The sequence below is a fragment of the Bombina bombina genome, chromosome 12 (assembly GCF_027579735.1).
Source record: "Bombina bombina isolate aBomBom1 chromosome 12, aBomBom1.pri, whole genome shotgun sequence".
NCBI lineage: Eukaryota > Metazoa > Chordata > Amphibia > Anura > Bombinatoridae > Bombina > Bombina bombina.
Genome location: NC_069510.1, coordinates 81,908,956 through 81,935,378, shown reverse-complemented (window position 1 = coordinate 81,935,378; position 26,423 = coordinate 81,908,956). Strand labels below are relative to the sequence as shown.

At 38.9% G+C, this 26,423-nt stretch overlaps 1 protein-coding gene across 3 annotated transcripts in view; it reads left to right on the top strand.

The window, feature by feature from the left end:
- Window positions 1-26,423, top strand: part of CDK16 (cyclin dependent kinase 16) — a 134,389-nt gene that overhangs the window by 46,136 nt on the left and 61,830 nt on the right. For all 3 annotated transcript variants that reach the window (XM_053695753.1, XM_053695752.1, XM_053695754.1), the window contains 4 exons: window positions 11,663-11,788; window positions 25,007-25,063; window positions 25,491-25,605; window positions 26,139-26,233. In XM_053695753.1, the coding sequence (XP_053551728.1) occupies window positions 11,663-11,788; window positions 25,007-25,063; window positions 25,491-25,605; window positions 26,139-26,233 (393 nt within the window). The remainder of the gene's footprint in view (window positions 1-11,662; window positions 11,789-25,006; window positions 25,064-25,490; window positions 25,606-26,138; window positions 26,234-26,423) is intronic.

Genomic DNA, 26,423 nt, shown 5'->3' with positions numbered 1-26,423 from the left:
ATTTTATTTTTTTGTGTGTGTGTGTATATGTGCACAAAATTATTTACACATATAAAAATATAAATATACATGTGTTTAAAAACAAATAAAAAAACAAATATATATATATATACACACACACACACACACACACACACACACACACACACACACACACACACGCCTTTCTAGTCAAACACTTTGCCATATACCATATCTCTTTTAACCTTTATAAAACATTTTTATTATTTAAATTATATATTTTTATAAAAAAAGTGTATGTAATACTTTATATATTTTTTAACCCTTACACATCAGGTCTACAATCATGCTAAATATTTTAGTTTTGTCTTTCGCTCAAGTGAAAACTATAACTTGTAATATGCGCACAAGTTAGTGCGTTTGCGAAATCCTTTGATAGCATAGGTTGAACTAGAGCGATGCCGGCCGCGCTAACCTTTCTCTGCTTAACACGCTTTACCATGGACTTGTACTATCAAGTTAGCATGGTTCAGCGATATTGAATATCCCAACTTGAGCTATCAGCACACCACTTGTAATCTGGCCCAAAGATTCTGTTTTCTTGTCAACACTGAGCGGAAATAAATTAAAGCCTTCTGTATAGCAACATAATTTGTTTCTTTTTCCACTAGAATTGTGCTAGGAAAAAAAATTGCAGCCGATCAGTGAGAATTTTAGGCTTCTCCCTATATTTAACATTCAGTAGACTAGTAACCTTTCTTTTACACTGTTACCATAGTGATAGTTTTCCTCCCATATATAGGCTTCTAATATTTAGTGCTGACGATTTGACATTATGCACAGTCTGGAAGCCCTTGCAGTGCAGGTTAGCTTATGTGAGCCAAGTTAAAGGGCCAGTAAACCTAGGAAATAATGTTATATAATTCTGCACATAGTGTAGAATTATATAACATTAGCTTAGCTCCAGATTTCTAAAGTGAATAGTTAAATAGATATCACGCAAAGAAAACAGAACGTCGATCCTGGCTCTACTGAGCGGGTCTGTTTTCTTCTGCTAAGCGCATCACGGGCACGCTGTCTAATCACAGCCTGCCTGATCGCGCTATTAAACACAATGTAGCCCGCTACCAGAGCGGGAGCGAGCTACATTGATTTTAATAGCGCGATCGGGCGCTCTGTGAATAGACAGCCTGCCCGTGATGCGCTTAGCAGAAGAAAACAGACCCGCTCAGTAGAGCCAGGAGCGGCGTTCTGTTTTCTTTGCGTGATATCTATTTAACTATTCACTTTAGAAATCTGGAGCTAAGCTAATGTTATATAATTCTACACTATGTGCAGAATTATATAACATTATTTCCTAGGTTTACTGGCCCTTTAAGAAGCAGCAGGGAGAGGTTGCACCCTTAAAACATTTAAAACTGCTTATCCAGGGTGATTGACAGGCCCTGTTGTGCGGGGTGCAGGGATGCAGAAGATTTTTTTGTGCAATGGTAACTTCCGGCAGCCCATGCTGCCCCGCTGACAGGTTCCCTGCCTAGGAACCTAATCTGTGGGTTAATTAAAGGTGGCCTGTGTTCTTTACTGCATTAGGAGTAGCATTAAGATTTATTATTTTTTTTGTGGAACTTTCACTTGGGACAAAATAATCCACTCTTGTATGAGCTGTGATTTCTACCTGTCCATCAGCTAAAATATAGTAGTTTATCTTATTAAAATATCACAGAATTTTAACACCTCCTAAGGTAGAAACAGGAAGTAGATTGAGCGAATCGCACACAGACTAATTGCTGGTGTGGTATAGCCGTGCGCCCTGCACGCAGTCCCTGTTGTGTTCTCTCGTGCTTCTCTGCCAGGACTTGTCATCTGTAACATTTGTACAGTTCAGTGATACTGTTTATTTTTATTTTCAAATAACATATTTTTATTGAATAATTAAACATTTTCTGCTCCTATATGTGAAGTCTTTAGCTCGGGTTGAGCTTAGTGAATGTAAATATAAAGAACAAGCTGCTGGAATAAGATAATAAAGGCAGGAAGGAAACAAATACTAACAATAGAAAAAGAACAGAATAAAGTGTCAGAAAATAAAATTAAGATCCAATGAGCTGTAGAGTCTAAGGACTCCATTGTAGAAACCAACATGTTCAAAATATTGCATGAAAATGGTTAACTGCTGTTTATTTTAAATATATATATATATATATATATATATATATATATATATATATATATATATATATATATATATATATATATATATATATATATACATATACATGATAGAAACTTTTTGAGTAATACTGTATGTTCCTTTTAAAGGGACATGAAACCCACCTTTTTTCTTTCATGATTCAGATTGCACAATTTAAAATAGCTTTCCAATTTATTTCTATCTAATGTGTTTCATTCTTTTTGTATCCTTAGTTAAAAAGTATGCCTAAGTAAGCTCAGAATCTGCTGATTGGTGGCTGCACATATATGCCTCTTATCATTGACTTTCAGCTAGTTCCTAGTAGTGCATTACTGATCCTTCAACATACGATATCATGAGAATAAAGCAGATTAAATAGAAGTAAATTGGAAACTTGTATGTTCTATCTTAAAGTGAAGGTAAAGTTGCCTGATTATCGATCTAGAATAACTTTCTTTGTCCCAAATCAATATGAGTTTAATTTTTTTTTTTTTAAATATAAGTGTAAATAAAGTTATAGCCGTAATTAATCAATTTTTGAAGGTCCGCAAATTCAACCCGTTATAAATTTTTTTTTCTGTGTTGATTACGTTTTCCGAGGATCTAATTGAAAATCTGGCACGCGCGTGCAATTTCTGTCCGAGGACTGGATTCTGATTTGCTTATCAGATGAAGAAGGCAGCTACGTAATAGTGGGGGGAGTTCGGCATCCATATTGACCGGCTATTAGAGTAGTTAGCGCCGCTGATTAGGACAGAAGCAAGGCGGCAAGGGAGGAGGGGTATAGTGTAGGCGGACCTCCATTTTTTAATTTACCATATCAAAACATGTTACACTAAGTGTTGAATGTCCCTTTAATCATGACAGAATCCCCCCCCCCCCCCCCCCATAAGTACAGTGTTTTCCTCTTTGCCTATAAACGTGCGCATGGCAAATATTACAGCGTGTTTCATTAAAAATGTGTTGTAATGTTTTGAAAACATAGTTGCAAAGAAAAACTGCACAATGTATTATTAATGTATATTCTTGGAAGGTCATATGCAATTTTGTTTGTGTACCGCTTGTTATCTAGCGCGTCGCCCCCCCCCACCCCAAAATAATAATAAAAAATGGTAGTATTAAAAACTAACCTTAATTTAAATGCATGATAAAAAGTGTTTCAATTGTAATTGTGTTAGAAAAATATTTTGCAGTCCAGGAACATCTTAAAAATCTTCCTTGTTTAGCTCCCTCACTGTTTAGAATATTGCAGGGGCGAGGCTGTAAAATCTGTAGGATAAACTTTAGTGTCTCTGGGGATACAATTTCTTGAAAAGCAAGAAGATTGCTACAATTTCTTTAAGATATATATATAACTGTAAAAAAAATACTCTGTTTAAAGGGACAGTATACACCAATTTTTATTTAACATTATGTAATACCCACTACTATAAAGAATAATATGCACAGATACTGATCTAAAAATCCAGTATAAAACTGTCCCAGTTTAGCTCTGTTGAAAAGATTATAGCTGGAACAAAGCAGACACTCCCCCTCCCCCTTCCGCTGCATATGAAAAGACCCATTACACAAACAGGAGCAAGCTGCAGTAGGTATACCTCGGTATTCTCCTAAAACTTCAAGGCTTGGTTAGGAGTCTGAAAATCAGTGCAATGTTATTTAAAAATATGCCAAACTATACATGTTTTTTAATAAAAAGCTGTATAGGCTATATAAATGGATCATCTACAAAACATTTATGCAAGGAAAAATTTATTGTATAATGCCCCTTTTTAAGTATTTCATTATATTATTGCTTGCAGTGGTTAAACAAATAAAGTCCACTCCAGTGCAACAATGCACTACTAGGAGCTAGCTGAACACAGCTAGTGAGCCAAAAACAAGAGGCATATTTACTTAACCACCAACCAATAGTAAGTATTGCTGCTCCTGAGCCTACCAAGGTATGCTCATGAACAAAGAATACCAAGAGAATGAAGTAAATTTGATAGAAGTAAACTGAAACATTTCTTTAAATTGCAGCGTCTATCTCTGATTCATGAAAGTAGACTTTTCACTTTTTCATGTCCCTTTAAGTATTTTATGGGAAATTTCAGGTTGAGTTTGAGACATTCTAACACTTGAAATAAAGCATTGTGTCATTGAGAATATGCACATACATGGACTACACGAGTACCATGACCAGCAGTTACGTATATAATACGTGACATGCTTGTGGATGTTTTAAGGATGGTTCTTTGTACCAGTGGTGAAGTAGGGAGTTACCCTATGAAACGTGTAAGGCCACGCCCACGGTCTATAAACTGCAGCACTGTCGCTACCTCTGATGCCGGCTTACAGAGGACGCAGACCTCTTTGCAGTGTTCTACTCCACAGCCTACGGTGCAGATCAGTAGGAGAGACTTTTTACCGTACTTTTGAAGCTCAACATGACAGCCGATATGCTGAACATGAATAGCACAGTATTCCTTCTTGAGCACTGACCTGGGTCAGTATGTTGAGGTTTTAAAGAGTGACTGTGTATTCGTGACACTTTTTAATAAATTATATTTTTTTTCATGTAATTGGCAAGAGTCCATGATCTAGTGACGTATGGGATATACAATCCTACCAGGAGGGGCAAAGTTTCCCAAGCCTCAAAATGCCTATAAATACACCCCTCACCACACCCACAATTCAGTTTTTACAAACTTTGCCTCCTATGGAGGTGGTGAAGTAATTTTGTGCTAAGATTTCTACGTTGATATGCGTTTCTCAGCATTTTGAAGCCCGATTTCTCTCAGAGTACAGTGAATGTCAGAGGGATGTGAAGATAGTATGCCGTATTGATTTTATGGTTTTCCTCGCGGGAAATCTTTTCAAAGGTTCTCTTTTATCGGTCGTAGAGATTCATCTCCTACCTCCCTTTTCAGATCGACGATATACTCTCATATTCCATTACCTCTACTGTTACTGTTTCAGTACTGGTTTAGTTATCTGCTATATGTGGATGGGTGTCTTTTGGTAAGTATGTTTTCATTACTTAAGACACTCTCAGCTATGGTTTGGCACTTTGTTTTATTATAAAGTTCTAAATATATGTATTGTACTTATATTTGCCATGAGTCAGGTTTATGTATATTTCCTTTTGCAGACTGTCAGTTTCAAAATTGGGAAAAACATTTTTAGGAAGTTATTTTTTCTTACCTGGGGTATAGTCTTTTTCTTTAAATTGACTATTTTTTTTTAATTTTCACAGGCAAAATTAGGCTCGCAAGGTCGCAAAATGCTGATATTTATTGCGTCATTCTTGGCGCGAGAATTTTTTTGGAGCGAAGGTACATTCGGTGTCACAAATTTGTCATTTCCGGCGTCTTAGTTGACGCCAGGTTTCCTTGCACAAGGTTGCGTCTGCCATGACGCGAGTTGCGTCATTTCCGGATGTTGTTAGCGCCAAAACATTTCATTTTACGTTGTGCGTCATACTTGGCGCAAAATAATTAAATTATTTTTACCCCACTTCCTATATGCCTCTTGCTTTTTTTCTATGCTCAGAGGGCTATGCTGTTTGCATTTTTTTTCCCCATTCCTGAAACTGCAATATAAGGAAATTGATCATTTTGTTTTATATGTTGTTTTTTTCTCTTACATTTGCAAGATATCTCAATCTGATCCTGTCTCAGAAACCACTGTTGGAACCCTGCTGCATGATAACAGTTCAACCAAATATAAGTGTATCTGTTGTAAATTAGTGGAGATTATATCTCCAGCTGTGGTATGTAACAATTGTCATGATAAGCTTTTACATACAGAGAGTGTATCCATTGGTACTAGTACAATGCCTGTTGTTCCTACAACATCTAATGTACATGATATCCCTGTGAATATAAAAGATTGTATTGCAATTTAGAAGGCTTTGTCTGCTATTTCACCTTCTAATAAATGTAAAAGGTCTTTTAAAACTTCTCATAAAGTTGATGAAATTTCAAATGACCGACAACATACTGTATTATCCTCCTCTGATGAGGATCTATCTGATTCAGAAGAGCCTACCTCAGATATTAACACTGACAAATCTCCTTTTCTCTTTAAAATTGAGTATATTCGTTCCTTGTTAAAGAGGTGTTGATTACTTTGGATATTGAGGAAACGAGTCCTCTTGATACTAAAACTAGTAAATGTTTAAATTCTGTTTTTAAACCGCCTGTGGTTACTCCAGATGTTTTTACAGTTCCTGATGTTCTTTCTTATATGATTTCAAAGGAATGGAATAGGCCTGGTACTTCTTTTTCCTTCTTCTAGGTTTAAAAAGGTGTAGCCTTTGCCAACAGTTAGATTGGAGTTTTGGGAAAAAATCCCCAAAGTTGATGGGGCTATTTCTGCTCTTGCCTAACGTGCTACTATCCCTATGGAAGATAGTACTTCCTTTAAGGATCCTTTAGATAGGAAACTTGAATCTTATCTAAGGAAAGCTTATTTATATTATGGCTATCTTCTCAGGCCTGCCATTTCTATGGCTGATGTTGCAGCTGCATCAACTTTTTGGTTGGAAAGCTTAGTGCAACAGGAAACAGATCCTGATTGTCTAGCATTGTTCACTTGCTTCAACATGCTAATCATTTTATCTGTGATGCCATTTTTTTATATCATCAAAATTGATGTTAGGGCTTTGTGGCTCAGATATTGGAATACTGACATGGTATCTATAAGTCTAGATTACTATCTCTTTCTTTCCAAGGTAACAATTTATTTGGTCCATGCCGTTTAAGAAACCAAAGCCAGTCCCCAAGTCTGCATGAAGGTGCAGGCCTCATTCCAGCTCAGCTGGTAAGGGCAGATTAAACTTTTTTCCAAAACATTTGGGCAGTTTTTGTCCAAAATCAATGGATTCAGAGTTTTGTGTCTCAATGGTATTGAATTGGATTCAGAGTAAGACCTCCTGTGAGAAGATTCTTTCTCTCACGCGTCCCAGCGAATCCAGTGAAGGTTCATGTTTTTCTGAAGTGTGGTTCAGATCTAGAGCTTTCAGGGGTAATCATACCAGTTCTGTTCAGGAACAGGGTTTGGGGTTTTATTCAAATCTATTTATTGTCCCAAGAAAGAATTCATTCAGGCCAGTTCTGGATCTGAAAATTTTGAATCTCGCACAAATCAACTAGTGTTGTTTCTTCAAAGACATGGTTAGAGGATCAATTTACCAAAAAGTTTCTTGATTCCTCAGACAAGGGTCACCTTTTTAGGTTTCCAGATAGATTCAGTGTCTATGACTCTGTCTCTGAAAAGAGACAAATTAAATTGGTTTCAGCTTGTCGAAGCCTTCAGTCTCAATTTTTCCCTTCAGTAGCTATCTGCATGGAAGTTTTAGGTCTCATGACTGCGGCATCGGACGTGATCTCCTTTGCTCGTCTTCATATGAGACCTCTCCAGCTTTGTATGCTGATTCAATGGTGCAGGGATTATATAAAGATATCATATTTAATATCCTTAAATCCCAATTTTCGACTCTCTCTGTCTTGGTGGTTAGATCACCATCGTATAGTTCAAGGGGCCTCCTTTGTTTGTCCAACCTGGACTGTAATCACAACAGATGCAAGTCTTTCAGGTTGGGGAGCTGTCTGGGGATCTCTGACAGCACAAGGGGTTTGGAAATCTCAAGAGGCGAGATTACCAATCAATATTTTAGAACTCTCTGCTATTTTCAGGGCTCTTCAGGTTTGACCTTTGTTGAAGAGAGAACCGTTCATTTTCAGACAGACAATATCACAACTGTGGCATATGTCAATCATCAGGGTGGGACTCGCAGTCCCCTAGCTATGAAAGAAGTATCGTGGATACTTTCTTGGGCGGAATACAGCTCTTGTCTAATTCCTGTGGTACATATCCCAGGTGTAGACAATTGGGAAGTGGATTATCTCAGCCGTTAGACTATACATCCGGGGAGTGGTCACTCCATCCAGATGTGTTTTTTCATCTAAACAAGAAACTAACCAGGTACCTGTCCAGGGATTAAAGGGTGTCAGGTGTAGATGTTAGCCATTTATAGACTTTTCCTTGTTTGTAATCCTGATTGACAGTTTCTAGCTTCCTATTTTTAAAGGCTATTAGATCTGTCTGGTATTTGTCTATCTGAGATTTAATCTTGGATAGCCAGTTTTCTTGGGGGTCATTGGTAAGTGTAACATTGTGTGTATTTTCAAAGGTCTGTATTTCAATTTTAACTCTGCCTAGAATTGCAGTAACACTTTCAATTGTCTTTCGTCAGATAGAAGCAAACAGACATAGTCTCCTTGACAAAGGCTCACAGAGAGCCGACACGCGTTGATCAAACACCTGAGCTCCAAAGAATACAGATGAAAAAACCAAACTATTAGAGAATTTGTCTGTTTGTTTCTATCTAACGAAAGACAATTGAAAGTGTTTCCCTGGCTGCTCCCATAACCGCAAATACGACTTCACACACTAAGGAAAGAAACAACTGTATGGAGAAACTGCGGTAGGAGCTTAAAGCACCGGATTCAAACAGTGCGCACACTACACAACCTTAAAGCTGATTGGTGAGTAACGGCTCCTGGTAGCCAAACACTCAACAGCTTGTGACCAAGTGAACGGCTGAGAAGCGATATTTGAAAATTGAGTGAGGAACTCTCTATTATCAGGAGACAACAGGTATTGTAAACCTTATTTTTCAACTAAGAGGCTTGGACTCTGCATGTAATATTTATCTTTGCAAAAAGGAATTCATTAATATATCCGTTAAACGTACTTTTAACAAAGGAACTGCACAGATACTGAGAGTGTTAAATCTGTTAATATGGAAATTTGGCCTTGATATAAGACACAGAAAGTCAAAAAACTTTTGGGCAAAGTGCATATGATTGAATACACGATAAAAAGTGCTTAGTGTAATCATCAAATTTAATAACTTTTTTTTTTCTTGGCTTCATTCTCTGTTTTTCTTTTTTTTTTTTTTTTTGGTTTCATTCTCTGTTTTTTACACGGAACATTTAAAGACAAAGTATATGCTTGCTTATTGAAATTGTTTGAGATAACTTGTATCAATTGAGTGATTTGTATCAACTGAGCAACTTATATTAACCAAGTTACTAACTGTAAAAATTGTTTTATATATTATTAATTAAAAGCAATCTATTTAGGAATTCTTATATGGAATATTATATGTAAATTGAGACACCGGTGTCCTAGGAATATAGGAATTGATTGTGTTAATTTTAGAGTGTTTAATAAAATTATAGATGTGTTTGGAATTTGAGTGAAGTTTTCTTTATATTCTGTGAGTAACTTTCTAAAGGAACTTTTAATTATCAGCACACAGATTTTAATAAGGGATTTCTAATTATTTGTTTTTTAATATATATTTTAATATATATATATATATATATATAGATATATATATATATAGATAGATATATATATATAGATATATAGATATAGATATATATACATATATATATATACATATTTAGAAGCAGACTGCTGTTTGAGCGCCTCCCACAATCTCCCCTTTTTTCTTGTATATATTGGTTACTTCCGTTTGGAGAGAGGTGTAACAATAGTGGGTGTGCTAAGTGCTGCTGAAACCAGGATCCTAGGCAAACCCTGTTAACTGGATTAACCTGTCCAGGGATTCTCAGGTGGAGTTGGTGGATGCGTTAGCAGTTCCTTGGTTTTACCAACCTGCTTATATTTTCCCGCCTCTAGTTCTTCTTCCAAGAGTGATTTCCAAGATCATAATGGAACAATCGTTTGTGTTTCTGGTAGCACCAGCATGGCCTCACAGGTTCTGGTATGCAGATCTTGTACGGATGTCCAGTTGCCAACCTTGGCCACTTACTTTATGACCAGACCTTCTGTCTCAAGGGCCGTTTTTCCATCAGGATCTCAAATCATTAAATTTGAAGTTATGGAAATTGAACGCTTAGTGCTTAGTCATAGAGGTTTCTCTGACTCAGTGATTGATACTATGTTACAGGCTCGTAAATCTGTCTCTTGGCAGATTTATTATCGAGTCTGGAAGACTTATATTTCATGGTGTTCTTCTCATAAATTCTCCCGGCATTATTTTAGAATTCCTAGAATTTTACAGTTTCTTCAGGATAGTTTGGATAAATGTTTGTCTGCAAGTTCCTTGAAGGGACAAATCTCTGCTCTCTCTGTTTTATTTCACAGAAAGATTGCTAAGCTTCCTGATATTCACTGTTTTGTACAGGCTTTGGTCCGTATCAAGCCTGTCATAAAAATACATTTCTCCTCCTTGGAGTCTTAATTTGATTTTGTAGGCTTTACAGGCTCCTCCTTTTGAGCCTATGCATTCCTTGGATATTAAACTACTTTCTTGGAAAGTGTTGTTCCTTTTGGCTATCTCTTCTGCTAGAAGAGTTTCCGATTTATCTGCTCTTTTTTGTGAGTCTCCTTTTCTGATTTTTCATCAGGATAAGGCAGTTTTGCAGACTTCTGTTAAATTCCTACCTAAGGTTGTGAATTCTAACAACTTTAATAGGGAAATTGTTGTCCGCTCTTTGTGTCCTAATCCTAAGAATTCTTTGGAGAGATCCTTACATTCTCTGGATGTTGTAAGAGCTTTGAAATATGTTGACGCTACTAAAGATTTCAGGAAGACTTCTGGTCTATTTGTTGTCCTTTCTGGTTCTAGGAAAGGTCAGAAAGCTTCTGCCATTTCCTTGGCATCTTGTTTAAAGCTTTTGATTCATCAGGCTTATTTGGAGTCAGGTCAGGCCCTGCCTCAGAGAATCACAGCTCATTCTACTAGATCAGTCTCCACTTCGTGGGCTTTTAAGAATGAAGCTTCAGTTGATCAGATTTGCAAAGCAGCAACTTGGTCTTCTTTGCATACATTTACTAAATTCTACCGTTTTGATGTATTTGCTTCCTCTGATGCAGTTTTTGGTAGAAAAGTTTTTCAGGCAGCTGTTTCAGTTTGATTCCTCTGCTTATGTTATTTCTTTTTTCTCCTTTTTCTATCACCCCACTACTTGGCTATTCGTTAAACTGAATTGTGGGTGTGGTGAGGGGTGTATTTATAGGCATTTTGAGGTTTGGGAAACTTTGCCCCTCCTGGTAGGATTGTATATCCCATACGTCACTAGCTCATGGACTCTTGCCAATATGAAAGAAATGAATGTATCAGTTAAGTTCTTACAAAAATTATGTTGTTCTTAAATTTACACTTAGAGGAGTCTGCGCTTTTTTCTTCTTATTTGTATATATTGAGAATATGCTGCATCGGTTTGATAGCCTTCTGTTTTCTATTTAAGATAAAAAACAAAAAAAAAATGATATAATTTTCTTTATCCGTTTTTCAAAGCTTTGTGACTTTTTTTCTTTTTTTTTTTCCTCAAACCTTTTATAAAATGATGCATTGTTAACAATTAAATATCTATTTAAGTTTATACTCTTTGAAAGATACCCCCGAGTATCTCAATAAGCATACTGTTTGCAGTTAGCTTCTCCATAAAGTAAGGTCCAATTAAAATAGTTTTTCTTTTTGTGCAGGATGTGAATAAGCGCCTGTCTCTACCAGCCGATATCCGTCTTCCTGAAGGGTACTTGGAGAAGTTGGCACTCAGCAGCCCGCCATTTGATAAACCTCTGAGCCGGCGATTGAGGCGAGTCTCCTTGGTAAGAGAGTTATAATATGTTTTTTAATCCATGAATGACAGACACTGAACCTGGGAATTAAGTTCTAAAGCAGGGCTGCCCAAATTATAGCACCAAGGCCACATCCAGCCCACCAAGGTTTTTTTTGCGGCCCTCAGCACTACTTGGCATTGATTTGTTATGAGGGGATAAAAGCAATTCCACACTTCTCATTAGGTAATAAACCATGAATATTAATATGTATACCAAATTTTGTACACTTGAGTAGTACAAATGTGTATTTATATGTAGCAAATTATATAATATTTTCATGCCGTTAAGAATGTAAAAAAAAAAAAAGGTTAAGAAGTTCATATTTACGCTGTTTTCAATAACTTTATCCAGAAATGTCCTTGTCAGCTGATTGTTTCCTATGTCAGCTAACACGCATGTAAATGCATCACTTTTGCTCTTGGCCAGTCATGGCCAATATCACTTTTGTGCAGCTGATGGCTTGTAGCAGTAGCATTAGGTACTACTTTTAATTTAGTTTATCTTAGTTTAAGTTGCTGTCCAGCTGCCCTGAAAATAGTCCCCATAGTTAATGAGTTTGTTTCTGTATCTTTTCTCCTGTTAAGTGTAGTCAGTCCACGGGTCATCCATTACTTATGGAATATATCTCTTCCTAACAGGAAACTGCAAGAGAATTACCCAGCAGAGCTGCTATATAGCTCCTCCCCTCACCTATCATACTCAGTCATTCTCTTGCAGCCTAACTAAAAAGGAAGCTGTGAGAGATCTGTGGTGTTTTTTAACTTAGTTTATTTCTACAATCAAAAGTTTGTTATTTTTAAATGGCACCGGAGTGTGCTGTTTATTCTCAGGCAGCATTAGAAGAAGAATCTGCCTGGGTTTTTTTTCTATGGTCTTAGCAGACGTAACTAAGATCCACTGGCTGTTTCTCATCTGAGGAGTGAGGTAACTTCAGAGAAGGGGAATAGCATGCAGGGCTCCCCTGCAACAAATGAGGTATGTGCAGTAATTTATTTTCTGAGGAATGGAATTGACTGAGAAAATACTGCTGATACCATTGTAAAGTAAGTTCAGCCTTAAATGCAGTGATAGCGACTGGTATCAGGCTGATGTGTGTGTGTGTGTGTGTGTGTGTGTGTGTACACTGAATGTATTTTTCTAAGGAATGGAATTGACTCTGAACATACTGTTAATACTGAAATAATGTATGAGCCTTAACTGCAGTAAAAACGACTGGTAGCAGGCTTATTAATAATAATACATAACTTTCAAATGTATGTTTAAAACGTTTACTGGCTTGTTAATCGTTTTTGTGAGGTACTTGGTGATAAAACTTATTAGGGCATGATTTTTACCACATGGCCATTTTTGTTTTCTGCATAGAAACAGTTTCTGAGCTTCCCCACTGTTGTAATATGAGTGGGAGGGGCCTATTTTAGCGCTTTTTTGCGCAGTAAAAATTCAGTCACAATCTGTCTACTTCATCCTCCATGATCCAGATCGTCTCTAGAGAGCTCAGGGGTCTTCAAAATCCATTTTGAGGGAGGTAATCAGGCACAGCAGTCCTGTGACAGTGTATTTGACTGTGAGAAAAACGTTAATTATATAATTGTTATCCGTTTTTGGGTACTAAGGGGTTAATCATCCATTTGCTGGTGGGTGCAATCCTTTGCTAACTTAATACATTTACTGTGAAAATTTGGTTGCTATAACTATTTTGGTCATTGTTATTTCAACTGTGTCAGTTTTTCTGTGCTTCTTAAAGGCACAGTAACGTTTTTTATATTGCTTGTAAATTAATTTTGAAAAGTATTTCCAAGTTTGCTAGTCTCATTGCTAGTTTGTTTAAACATGTCTGACTCAGATGAATCTCTTTGTTCACTATGTTTAAAGGCCAATGTGGAGCCCAATAGAAATTTGTGTACTAATTGCATTGATGCTACTTTAAATAAAAGTCAATCTTTACATGTAAAGAAATTATCACCAGATGACGAGGGGGAAGTTATGCCGACTAACTCTCCTCACGTGTCAGTACCTTCGCCTCCCGCTCAGGAGGTGCGTGATTTTGTGGCGCCAAGTACATCAGGGAGGCCCTTACAAATCACTTTGCAAGACATGGCTACTGTTATGACAGAAGTATTATCTAAGTTGCCAGAATTAAGAGGCAAGCGCGATAGCTCTGGGTTAAGGATAGAGCGCGCGGATGAGATGAGAGCCATGTCAGATACTGCGTCACAGTTTGCAGAACGTGAGGACGGAGAGCTTCATTCTGTGGGTGACGGATCTGATCCAGGGAGACTGGATTCAGAGATTTCCAATTTTAAATTTAAGCTAGAGAACCTCCGCACATTGCTAGGGGAGGTATTAGCGGCTCTGAATGATTGTAACACGGTTGCAATTCCAGAGAAATTATGTAGGCTGGATAGATACTATGCGGTACCGGTGTGTACTGACGTATTTCCTATACCAAAAAGGCTTACAGAGATTATTAGCAAGGAGTGGGATAGACCGGGTGTGCCTTTTACCCCTCCTCCCATATTTAGGAAAATGTTTCCTATTGACGCCACCACACCAGACTTATGGCAGACGGTCCCTAAGGTGGAGGGAGCAGTTTCTACTTTAGCTAAGCGTACCACTATCCCGGTGGAGGATAGTTGTGCCTTTTCAGATCCAATGGATAAAAAATTAGAGGGTTACCTTAAGAAACTGTTTGTTCAACAAGGTTTTATTTTACAGCCCCTCGCATGCATTGCGCCTGTCACTGCTGCGGCAGCATTCTGGTTTGAGTCTCTGGAAGAGGCCATTCGCTCAGCTCCATTGGATGAAATAATCAACAAGCTTAAGACACTTAAGCTAGCTAACGCATTTGTTTCTGATGCCGTTGTGCATTTAACCAAACTTACGGCTAAGAACTCCGGATTCGCCATCCAAGCGCGCAGAGCGCTATGGCTTAAATCCTGGTCAGCTGACGTGACTTCTAAATCTAAATTGCTTAATATTCCTTTCAAAGGGCAGACCTTATTCGGGCCCGGCTTGAAAGAAATTATTGCTGACATTACGGGAGGTAAGGGCCATGCTCTACCTCAGGACAGGGCCAAATCAAGGGCCAAACAGTCTAATTTTCGTGCCTTTCGTAACTTCAAGGCAGGAGCAGCATCAACTTCCTCCGCTCCAAAACAGGAAGGAGCTGTTGCTCGTTACAGACAGGGCTGGAAAGTTAACCAGTCCTGGAACAGGGGCAAGCAGGCCAAGAAACCTGCTGCTGCCCCTAAAACAGCATGAAGAGAGGGCCCCCTATCAGGAAACGGATCTAGTGGGGGGCAGACTTTCTCTCTTCGCCCAGGCTTGGGCAAGAGATGTCCAGGATCCCTGGGTCTTGGAGATCATATCTCAGGGATATCTCCTGGACTTCAAAACTTCTCCTCCACGGGGGAGATTTCATCTTTCAAGGTTATCAGCAAACCAAATAAAGAAAGAGGCGTTTTTACGCTGTGTACAAGACCTCTTACTAATGGGGGTAATCCACCCAGTTCTGCGGACGGAACACGGGCAGGGATTCTATTCAAACCTATTTGTGGTTCCCAAGAAAGAGGGAACCTTCAGGCCAATCTTGGACTTAAAAATCCTAAACAAATTTCTAAGAGTTCCATCATTCAAAATGGAAACTATTCGAACCATCCTTCCCATGATCCAAGAGGGTCAGTACATGACCACAGTGGATCTAAAGGATGCCTACCTTCACATACCGATTCACAAGGATCATTACCGGTATCTGAGATTTGCCTTCCTAGACAGGCATTACCAGTTTGTAGCTCTTCCCTTCGGATTAGCTACGGCTCCAAGAACCTTTACAAAAATTCTAGGATCACTTCTGGCGGTACTAAGACCGCGAGGCATAGCGGTGACTCCGTACCTAGACGACATTCTGATACAAGCGTCAAGTTTTCAAACTGCCAAGTCTCATACAGAGATAGTTCTGGCATTTCTGAGGTCGCATGGGTGGAAGGTGAACGTGGAAAAGAGTTCTCTATTACCACTTACAAGAGTTCCCTTTCTAGGGACTCTTATAGATTCACAAAAAGTAGGATGCACTGGATATAGATGAAGTTTCAGATAGCTTTATTCGAAGAAACATTTAAAAGTTCATCATTTCAGTAATGACAAATCAAATCCCTAGATACATGAGAGGTGTGTGTGTTCCACCCCAGGGACTGCTCCAAATGCCGTAATCGTAGCTGCAGTCACTTGTTCCAAATGAGATTAAATACCCATTGAAACCAGTTAATAGGTTAAAAACAAAGAACCTCCTTTTACCCGGGGCGGAACAATACCACACCTGTAATATTCAAAATTAACCCTTCAATAGTATGTGAACTGTTTAAAGCTCAAACAATTGAAATGGTTCTATAAGCTCGTTCTAATGAAGTTTCAACTATTACAACATATGTAACTTATATAAATTATATCCAAACGTAATATTAACAATGTGTCGATAGAAAAACAACAAGGCAATAGACACAGTAACAGACATGTGATCATTTATAATGACAGAGTATTTGTACTAATTAATGTGAAAACATATATAGGTACATTTTTCTCTTGGAAATTACATGTCTGACTTTGTTTGCATAAAAGAGTATTTAGGTCAGTCCTAAAAGGGCAGTTCATTAGGATTAAAAGAAACTGTACTCTGGATGAGGAATTTGAAAAACAAGCTCTTGACATGGAGGAGAGATTTTTGCAAAGAGGTTACAAAAGAACAGAGATTACGGCCATCAAAAATAATGTTGCAGCAATGGATAGAAAAGAGCTTTTAAAAGAGAAGAAAAAGAACAATGTCACATTTGAAGGTGTATCATTCATAACACAATATAGTCAACAATACCATACAATATGTGGAATTTTGAGGAAACATTTTCCTATGTTAAAAGCAGACGATAATTTGGCGAATATAATCCCCAAAGGTTGCAGGTATGCATTTAAGAAAGGAAAAAACATAGGAAACATAATTGCTCCAACACAATTAAGTTTAGAACAACCATTTGTCACCACTTCATCATGGCTCAGATTTAAAGGCACTTATAAGTGCAGTTATACACCTTGTACAGCCTGTGCACATTTACAACAGGGAGATGGATTCTCCAGCACCGTTACAGGAGAAAGATTCAATCACCTCTCATGTTTAAATTGTAGGTCCTGTTATGTAATTTACTTGGTTACCTGCATTACATGCAATATTCAATATACAGGACTCACTACAAGGGAGACTAGAGAGAGGATAAGGGAACATCTAACGAACATAAAGGCAGGCAAACTTACCACACCGTTAGTACAGCATTTTAAATTGGAACATAATAGCAGTGTACAAACTTTTAGATGGACCATTATAGAATGTAAATCCAGAGGGGGAGATAGAGACAAACTTCTATCTAAAAGGGAAGTTTTCTGGATTCACAAATTGAAGACCAGGGTCCCCCTTGGATTAAACTCAGAATTTGACCTAATAAACTTTTGGGAATAAGAAAGAGAATATGAGGGCCAGTGTATTGGAGATTTTTTTTACCTATACCAATGATATAATGTAATACAGTAGAATGTAATATTATATTATATAACTATGATAGAAAGGAGTTGATTAAATAATAGACTTTTTAAACTCATTTCACAGGATAAAATCATTCTCTGGATGTATTACTAGATATATTTAAATATAGGTGAGTTCACTCAGCATTTGGTTCGGGTTTAAAAGATATAGTGAGTCTGCAGATAGAGTGACCTATTCTCATGATTAGCCCAAAATTTATGAATTGAATAAAATATCGTACGATTAGAGATAATATAAGTCCATTTCAGAACACAATGCTATAATCTGAGACAATGAGAAAGTATATTACTCTAAGTACAATACAAATAGTTTCTATTTCCTCCACTGTTTATGCAAACAAAGTCAGACATGTAATTTCCAAGAGAAAAATGTACCTTTATATGTTTTCACATTAATTAGTACAAATACTCTGTCATTATAAATGATCACATGTCTGTTACTGTGTCTATTGCCTTGTTGTTTTTCTATCGACACATTGTTAATATTACGTTTGGATATAATTTATATAAGTTAAATATGTTATAATAGTTGAAACTTCATTAGAACGAGCTTATAGAACCATTTCAATTGTTTGAGCTTTAATGATGTAAACAGTTCACATACTATTGAAGGGTTAATTTTGAATATTACAGGTGTGGTATTGTTCCGCCCCGGGTAAAAGGAGGTTCTTTGTTTTTAACCTATTAACTGGTTTCAATGGGTATTTAATCTCATTTGGAACAAGTGACTGCAGCTATGATTACGGCCTTTGGAGCCGAAACGCGTCAGCGAGCAGTCCCTGGGGTGGAACACACACACCTCTCATGTATCTAGGGATTTGATTTGTCATTACTGAAATGATGAACTTTTAAATGTTTCTTCGAATAAAGCTATCTGAAACTTCATCTATATCCAGTGCATCCTACTTTTTGTGATTGCTACATTGTTTGAAACAAAGGATATTGCACGGAATATACGAAGGAGATCCCTGCAAACACAAGCCCACTCACCTCTCACGGCAACAGGTGGACGAGAGCACGTGAAGCAGGATCGGGTGACGTCAGACGCCGAGCGAGATTGAGGCTCGATGGTAACAGAGTGAAGCAGGACGCTTGGAATCCCCGTTTCTAAGACGGTATTGTGGAGGTGTTTACCCACAGGGATACGATACTCTGTGGTTACCATACAGACAAGTTGCCCCATGGAGGATCCTTGCTGCTAAGTCCGGTCGAAGGTGCGAGGTGAGTGGTGAAGTCACGGACGCTACGAGTCCGGTTACACACTTATGTTGTTTACAGTGTAGTGGACTTGGGATATTCACAGGTGCCGATAACGGATTGTTATTTTCGTTACTCTTATAGATTCTGTAGAGATGAAAATTTACCTGACAGAGGCCAGGTTATTAAAACTTCTAAATGCTTGCCGTGTCCTTCACTCCATTCCACACCCGTCAGTAGCTCAGTGCATGGAAGTAATCGGCTTAATGGTAGCGGCAATGGACATAGTACCATTTGCGCGCCTGCATCTCAGACCTCTGCAATTGTGCATGCTAAGTCAGTGGAACGGGGATTACTCAGATTTGTCCCCCCTACTAAATCTGGATCAAGAGACCAGAGATTCTCTTCTATGGTGGCTTTCTCGGCCACATCTGTCCAAGGGGATGACCTTTCGCAGGCCAGATTGGACGATTGTAACAACAGACGCCAGCCTTCTAGGCTGGGGAGCAGTCTGGAATTCCCTGAAAGCTCAGGGATTATGGACTCAGGAGGAGAAACTCCTCCCAATAAATATTCTGGAGTTAAGAGCAATATTCAATGCTTTCCTAGCTTGGCCTCAGTTAGCAACTCTGAGGTTCATCAGATTTCAGTCGGACAACATCACGACTGTGGCTTACATCAACCATCAAGGGGGAACCAGAAGTTCCCTAGCGATGTTGGAAGTCTCAAAGATAATTCGCTGGGCAGAGTCTCACTCTTGCCACCTGTCAGCGATCTACATCCCAGGTGTGGAGAACTGGGAGGCGGATTTTCTAAGTCGCCAGACTTTTCATCCGGGGGAGTGGGAGCTTCATCCGGAGGTCTTTGCTCAACTGATTCGTCGTTGGGGCAAACCAGATCTGGATCTCATGGCGTCTCGTCAGAACGCCAAGCTTCCTTGTTACGGATCCAGGTCCAGGGACCCGGGAGCGGTGCTGATAGATGCTCTGACAGCCCCTTGGGTCTTCAACATGGCTTATGTGTTTGCACCATTCCCGATGCTTCCTCGTTTGATTGCCAAGATCAAACAGGAGAGAGCTTCGGTGATTCTGATAGCGCCTGCGTGGCCACGCAGGACCTGGTATGCAGACCTAGTGGACATGTCGTCCTTTCCACCGTGGTCTCTGCCTCTGAGACAGGACCTTCTAATTCAGGGTCCTTTCAAACATCCAAATCTAACTTCTCTGAGGCTGACTGCATGGAGATTGAACGCTTGATTCTATCAAAGCGTGGCTTCTCGGAGTCGGTTATTGATACCTTAATACAGGCTAGGAAGCCTGTTACCAGAAAAATTTACCATAAGATATGGCGTAAATATTTACATTTGTGCGAATCCAAGAGTTACTCATGGAGTGTCATGTTCTGTCTCAGGATATCATGTGAGAGCCTCATTGTCTGGAACAGTTGCTTTAAAGGAAGATTAGTAGAAGCCATACTGATTGAAAATGAAAACAAATTTATTTAAACAACAAAATACTTTGTTTAAGCAAATACTTGCAGAATATTTAAATATGCTACTCAGGTATGTTAAGACCACATACAGCAGGAGTGAAAATAAACAAAGTAAGCAGAGATGCAGATTCAAAAAGGAAAGTCTTTCTCCTGGTAATAACTGAAATGTAAGATTTGCACAAGGCAGAAAACAACTTGTAAACAGGTAGCAGGTTTAAAGGTAAAGTCTTTCTCCTGGTAATTGCTGAGTGCAGGAATTTGCATAAAGCAGGAAACAAACTTGAAGATTGGTAACAGGTTTAAAGGTAAAGGCTTTCTCCTGGTAATACCTTGTAAACAGGTGCAAAGGAAATCTTTCTCCTGGCAATGGCCAAGTGCAGGAATTGCATAAAGCAGGAAACAAACTTGTAGATTGGTAACAGGTTTAAAGGTAAAGGCTTTCTCCTGGTAATACCTTGTAAACAGGTGCAAAGGTGAAGTCTTTCTTCTGGCAATAGCTGAGTGCAGGAATTTGCATAAAGCAGGAAACAAACTTGAAGATTGGTAACAGGTTTAAAGGTAAAGGCTTTCTCCTGGTAATACCTTGTAAACAGGTGCAAAGGTGAAGTCTTTCTTCTGGCAATAGCTGAGTGCAGGAATTTGCATAAAGCAGGAAACAAACTTGAAGATTGGTAACAGGTTTAAAGGTAAAGGCTTTCTCCTGATAATACCTTGTAAAGCAGGTGCAAAGGAAATCTTTCTCCAAAGAAGTACAGGAAACAGGTTCTGACTTGACAAAACAGATCCAATGTGAAGACAAAAATGCAGAATAAAAGCCATCCTTAAATAGGGAGGTTTTGCACAGGGTTGGTTCTGATTAATTCCAGAATTGAGAACACCTGTGTGTTGCACAGGTGTAATAACAAGTAAGGCAAATAGTTATTTATCAGATCTTTTAAGATCCATGCTATTGCTAGAACTGGCTGTGGCTCAACATGTAAGCAAACAGAAATAGCAACCACAGAGCCACAGGTTCAAATCCCCACACAGCCCTTCTTAGCATAATGCCTCCCAGACCTTTTCTTTTTCTTTTTAATCTGGAGGCTTGGTTCCTGACAGATGCCCCCTCCAAAGAGCGCACTCTGGGCGCTCAAAGCCTGTTCAAACATCTGAAGGTGGGATTTACTAACAAGTGTTCCATTTGAAGCCCTAATACAATCAGACGGAATGGATTCTTTGCTTGGAACAGCTGCCTGAGATTGGGGACCCTTAGAAGATATCCCTGTAGGCATAACAAGAGCTGAAAAACCAAGACAGTTTTGATTTAGAGGTTCCTGATTATACCCAGCAGCTTGCAATGGACTGGCTGATGGGCAGGGTACCTCCGGGTAGGAAAAGACCTCTCCTTCAGAGTCAAGGAATTCGTTATCTGGGTCATATCTGCCTGATGGGTAGAGTACCTCCGGGTAAGGTATGACCTCTCCTTCAGAGTCCAGGAATTCATTTTCTGTGTCATTTATATCCAATTCAACCATCTCATCCAATTCTTTCTCAGTCAATGAGTAGCTGGGTGAAGGTGGTACAAGGAGGTGTGGATCTTTAGAATTGGCAGAATCTGATTCAGCTGGAAGGTTTGTCACTTTTATGTCTGATGAGTGACTTTTGTTAGCTGGATCTCCAGCCAGGGCAGAAACAAGGTAATGTGCAGGATTTCCAGGAGGTATTTTTGCAGAGTTCCCCAATGTGGTTGATGCAGAAACAGACGCAGTGGTATGGGTAATGGATGTAGTTGGAGTTGTACTCCCAATGACCATCTGTTTCAAATCAGGTACCATTTCTTGAAGCGTGTTAGAAACGGTTGTTTGTAGAATAGATGTATTCTCCATAGCTGGGTCATCTCCAGGGGTATCATACAGTTTTCTAGTGGAAGTATAATTTGTTCCCTTAACATCAGAGTTCATTTTCAACTTGGCTGTATCTTGACTTGATCCTCTAGGAGGTCTTACTGGACACCCTGTGATGCGGTGACCAGGTCCCCCACAATAGAAACAGAGGTTAAGTTGTCTTCGCCGAATTTTCTCCTCTTCTGTTAAGGGTTCTTTAAAACCTTTCCTTGTTTGGGAGGTAACTTTAGACAAGGTTTCGGTTGGGAGAGATAACATTTCCACCAGCTCCATAAAGTTAATGAGTATGTCCTTAATAAACTTTAACACTGAATCCAATACAGCAATAATCCCAGAGGGCTCTCTTTTAAGGTCTTCACATTCTGTCATGTTCTGTCTCAGGATATCATGTGAGAGCCTCATTGTCTGGAACAGTTGCTTTAAAGGAAGATTAGTAGAAGCCATACTGATTGAAAATGAAAACAAATTTATTTAAACAACAAAATACTTTGTTTAAGCAAATACTTGCAGAATATTTAAATATGCTACTCAGGTATGTTAAGACCACATACAGCAGGAGTGAAAATAAACAAAGTAAGCAGAGATGCAGATTCAAAAAGGAAAGTCTTTCTCCTGGTAATAACTGAAATGTAAGATTTGCACAAGGCAGAAAACAACTTGTAAACGGGTAGCAGGTTTAAAGGTAAAGTCTTTCTCCTGGTAATTGCTGAGTGCAGGAATTTGCATAAAGCAGGAAACAAACTTGAAGATTGGTAACAGGTTTAAAGGTAAAGGCTTTCTCCTGGTAATACCTTGTAAACAGGTGCAAAGGAAATCTTTCTCCTGGCAATGGCCAAGTGCAGGAATTGCATAAAGCAGGAAACAAACTTGTAGATTGGTAACAGGTTTAAAGGTAAAGGCTTTCTCCTGGTAATACCTTGTAAACAGGTGCAAAGGTGAAGTCTTTCTTCTGGCAATAGCTGAGTGCAGGAATTTGCATAAAGCAGGAAACAAACTTGAAGATTTGTAACAGGTTTAAAGGTAAAGGCTTTCTCCTGATAATACCTTGTAAAGCAGGTGCAAAGGAAATCTTTCTCCAAAGAAGTACAGGAAACAGGTTCTGACTTGACAAAACAGATCCAATGTGAAGACAAAAATGCAGAATAAAAGCCATCCTTAAATAGGGAGGTTTTGCACAGGGTTGGTTCTGATTAATTCCAGAATTGAGAACACCTGTGTGTTGCACAGGTGTAATAACAAGTAAGGCAAATAGTTATTTATCAGATCTTTTAAGATCCATGCTATTGCTAGAACTGGCTGTGGCTCAACATGTAAGCAAACAGAAATAGCAACCACAGAGCCACAGGTTCAAATCCCCACACAGCCCTTCTTAGCAGAATGCCTCCCAGACCTTTTCTTTTTCTTTTTAATCTGGAGGCTTGGTTCCTGACATGGAGTAAGGTTAGGATTTCTAGGATATTGTCCTTTCTACAAGAGGGTTTAGAAAAGGGCTTATCTACTAGTTCGTTAAAGGGACAGATTTCTGCTCTGTCTATTCTTCTACACAAACGTCTGGCTGAAGTTCCAGACGTTCAGGCTTTCTGTCAGGCTTTAACTAGGATTAAGCCTGTGTTTAAGTCTGTTTCTCCGCCGTGGAGCTTAAACTTAGTTCTTAATGTTCTTCAAGGCGTTCCATTTGAACCCCTTCATTCCATTGATATCAAGCTGTTATCTTGGAAAGTTCTGTTTTTGATGGCTATTTCCTCGGCTCGAAGAGTCTCTGAGTTATCTGCCTTACATTGTGATTCTCCTTATCTGATTTTTCATTCAGACAAGGTAGTCCTGCGTACTAAACCTGGGTTCTTACCTAAGGTAGTTACTTACAGGAATATCAATCAAGAGATTGTTGTTCCATCTCTGTGTCCTAACCCTTCTTCAAAGAAGGAACGACTTTTGCATAATCTGGACGTAGTCCGTGCCCTGAAATTCTATTTGCAGGCAACTAAGGATTTTCGTCAAACTTCTTCCCTGTTTGTCGTTTACTCTGGACAGAGGAGAGGTCAAAAGGCTTCGGCTACCTCTCTCTCTTTTTGGCTTTGTAGCATAATACGCTTAGCCTATGAGACTGCTGGACAGCAGCCTCCTGAAAGGATTACAGCTCATTCTACTAGAGCTGTGGCTTCCACCTGGGCCTTTAAAAATGAGGCCTCTGTTGAACAGATTTGCAAGGCTGCGACTTGGTCTTCGCTTCACACTTTTTCAAAATTTTACAAATTTGACACTTTTGCTTTGTCGGAGGCTATTTTTGGGAGAAAGATACTTCAGGCAGTGGTTCCTTCTGTTTAATGTTCCTGCCTTGTCCCTCCCTTCATCCGTGTACTTTAGCTTTGGTATTGGTATTCCATAAGTAATGGATGACCCGTGGACTGACTACACTTAACAAGAGAAAACATAATTTATGCTTACCTGATAAATTCCTTTCTCCTGTAGTGTAGTCAGTCCACGGCCCGCCCTGTTTTTACGGCAGGTCTAAATTTTAATTAAACTCCAGTCACCACTGTACCCTATGGTTCCTCCTTTCTCGTCTGCTTTGGTCGAATGACTGAGTATGATAGGTGAGGGGAGGAGCTATATAGCAGCTCTGCTGGGTAATTCTCTTGCAGTTTCCTGTTAGGAAGAGATATATTCCATAAGTAATGGATGACCCGTGGACTGACTACACTACAGGAGAAAGGAATTTATCAGGTAAGCATAAATTATGTTTTTTTTATGCAGCAAAATGACTAATGTCGATTTGAATTATTAGTTGGAATTAAAATCAGTTAGAGCATGTCATTTTAAGATTATCTACCCTTCAGCACTGTGTTTAACTCCTGCAATATCTTAAAATTATATGTTTTTAATGGATTAGAGGATGTAATTTTTCAACTATAATGAGCCTTTAAACGTACAGAGTAGCTTCTTTGTTGCTAATCTTTTAGAAAGTTCTGTACCTGTATATTATTTGTCTACTTTGTTTTTTTTAAGCTGCAGAAAAATATAGATTCATTTAGGTTATTTGTCTCCTTTACAGTCGGAGATTGGGTTTGGAAAACTGGAGACTTATGTCAAACTAGACAAACTTGGTGAGGTACGATTACAGTTTGCTTGAACTTTATTTCTCCCTCTCTATTTTCTCTCCCTTTTTTAAAGGGACACTAAATACATTTTATGTACCTCCTTCTAATTATGGGTGCTGCCATTTTGGAACCTAGGTTACAGTGCCGGGATCTGAAGGAGAGTTACTGCACATGTGCAAACATGTTAGCCCTAGCATGTAGTGAAACCTAGATTTCAATATGGTGTCACCCATTACTAGAGGGAGGTGGGAATAACCTTAATACTATGTTTTATAAAATGTATTTAGTGTTTAATGTCCCTGTGACTCGGTGGCTCTCACTTCCCTTTACTCTCACTTTGTTTCCTTTCTGATCTCTCACTTTTGTGGCTCTCTGTGTCCCTCCTTCATATGTCACTGTCCATGTGTCACTGTCTCACCACGTGTGGCTTTCTCCTAGGGTACATATGCCACAGTGTATAAAGGCCGCAGTAAACTGACAGAGAATCTGGTGGCACTGAAGGAAATTCGCCTAGAACACGAGGAGGGCGCCCCATGCACTGCTATTAGAGAAGGTAATGTTCTCTACAACCCCACCGTTATAGGCTGCCCAATATTCACCAGCTGGGTGACATTATGAAGGAAAATTGTATGCTCTGTCTGAATCCCAAAAAAAAAAAAAAGTGGGTTTCATATCCCATTAAAGTGATGGTAAATCCTAGCATTTGTGAAACGCTAGGATTTACTATTGGAACAAATAAAGGGGACCTGCAGTATAAAAAATGTCCTTTATTTGTTAGAAGCGTCTCACGCTGAGCGCCTCAGGCCGCCCACAGCAGATCGCTATTTTGCTAAGAGGTGAAAAGTCACCTCACAGCAAAATAGCGTTCTTCAAACAAACAAAGGAACTTCGTTTGTTCCAATGGTAAATCCTAGTGTTTCACAAATTCTAGAATTTACCATCACTTTAATGTTGGCTTTAGTGCCTGTTTAATATTAGCTTAAATTTAAACTGTGTGGTGTGCCCATTAAATAAGTCCTTTAGAGAACACTGTTGTCACATATCAAATTGCATTTTTTGTGTGCATCATGTCTCTTGTCTTTGCAGTTTCACTACTAAAAGACTTAAAACATGCAAACATCGTTACTCTGCACGATATAATCCACACGGAGAGAACGCTGACATTGGTCTTTGAATATCTGGTGAGTAGGAAACAGGGGTAGATGGGCAGATTTGAGAAGAGGAGGTTTCTAGGGCACGGGATGTGCTGAGATGTGAAACCTTTTGTGGAATTTGATGAACAAAAATATGGGTTTTGGGATCAGACTGAATACATGAGTTAAGCAGAAAGACTGTAGCTGGTTGCTGTACATTGTACATATAATCACTAAC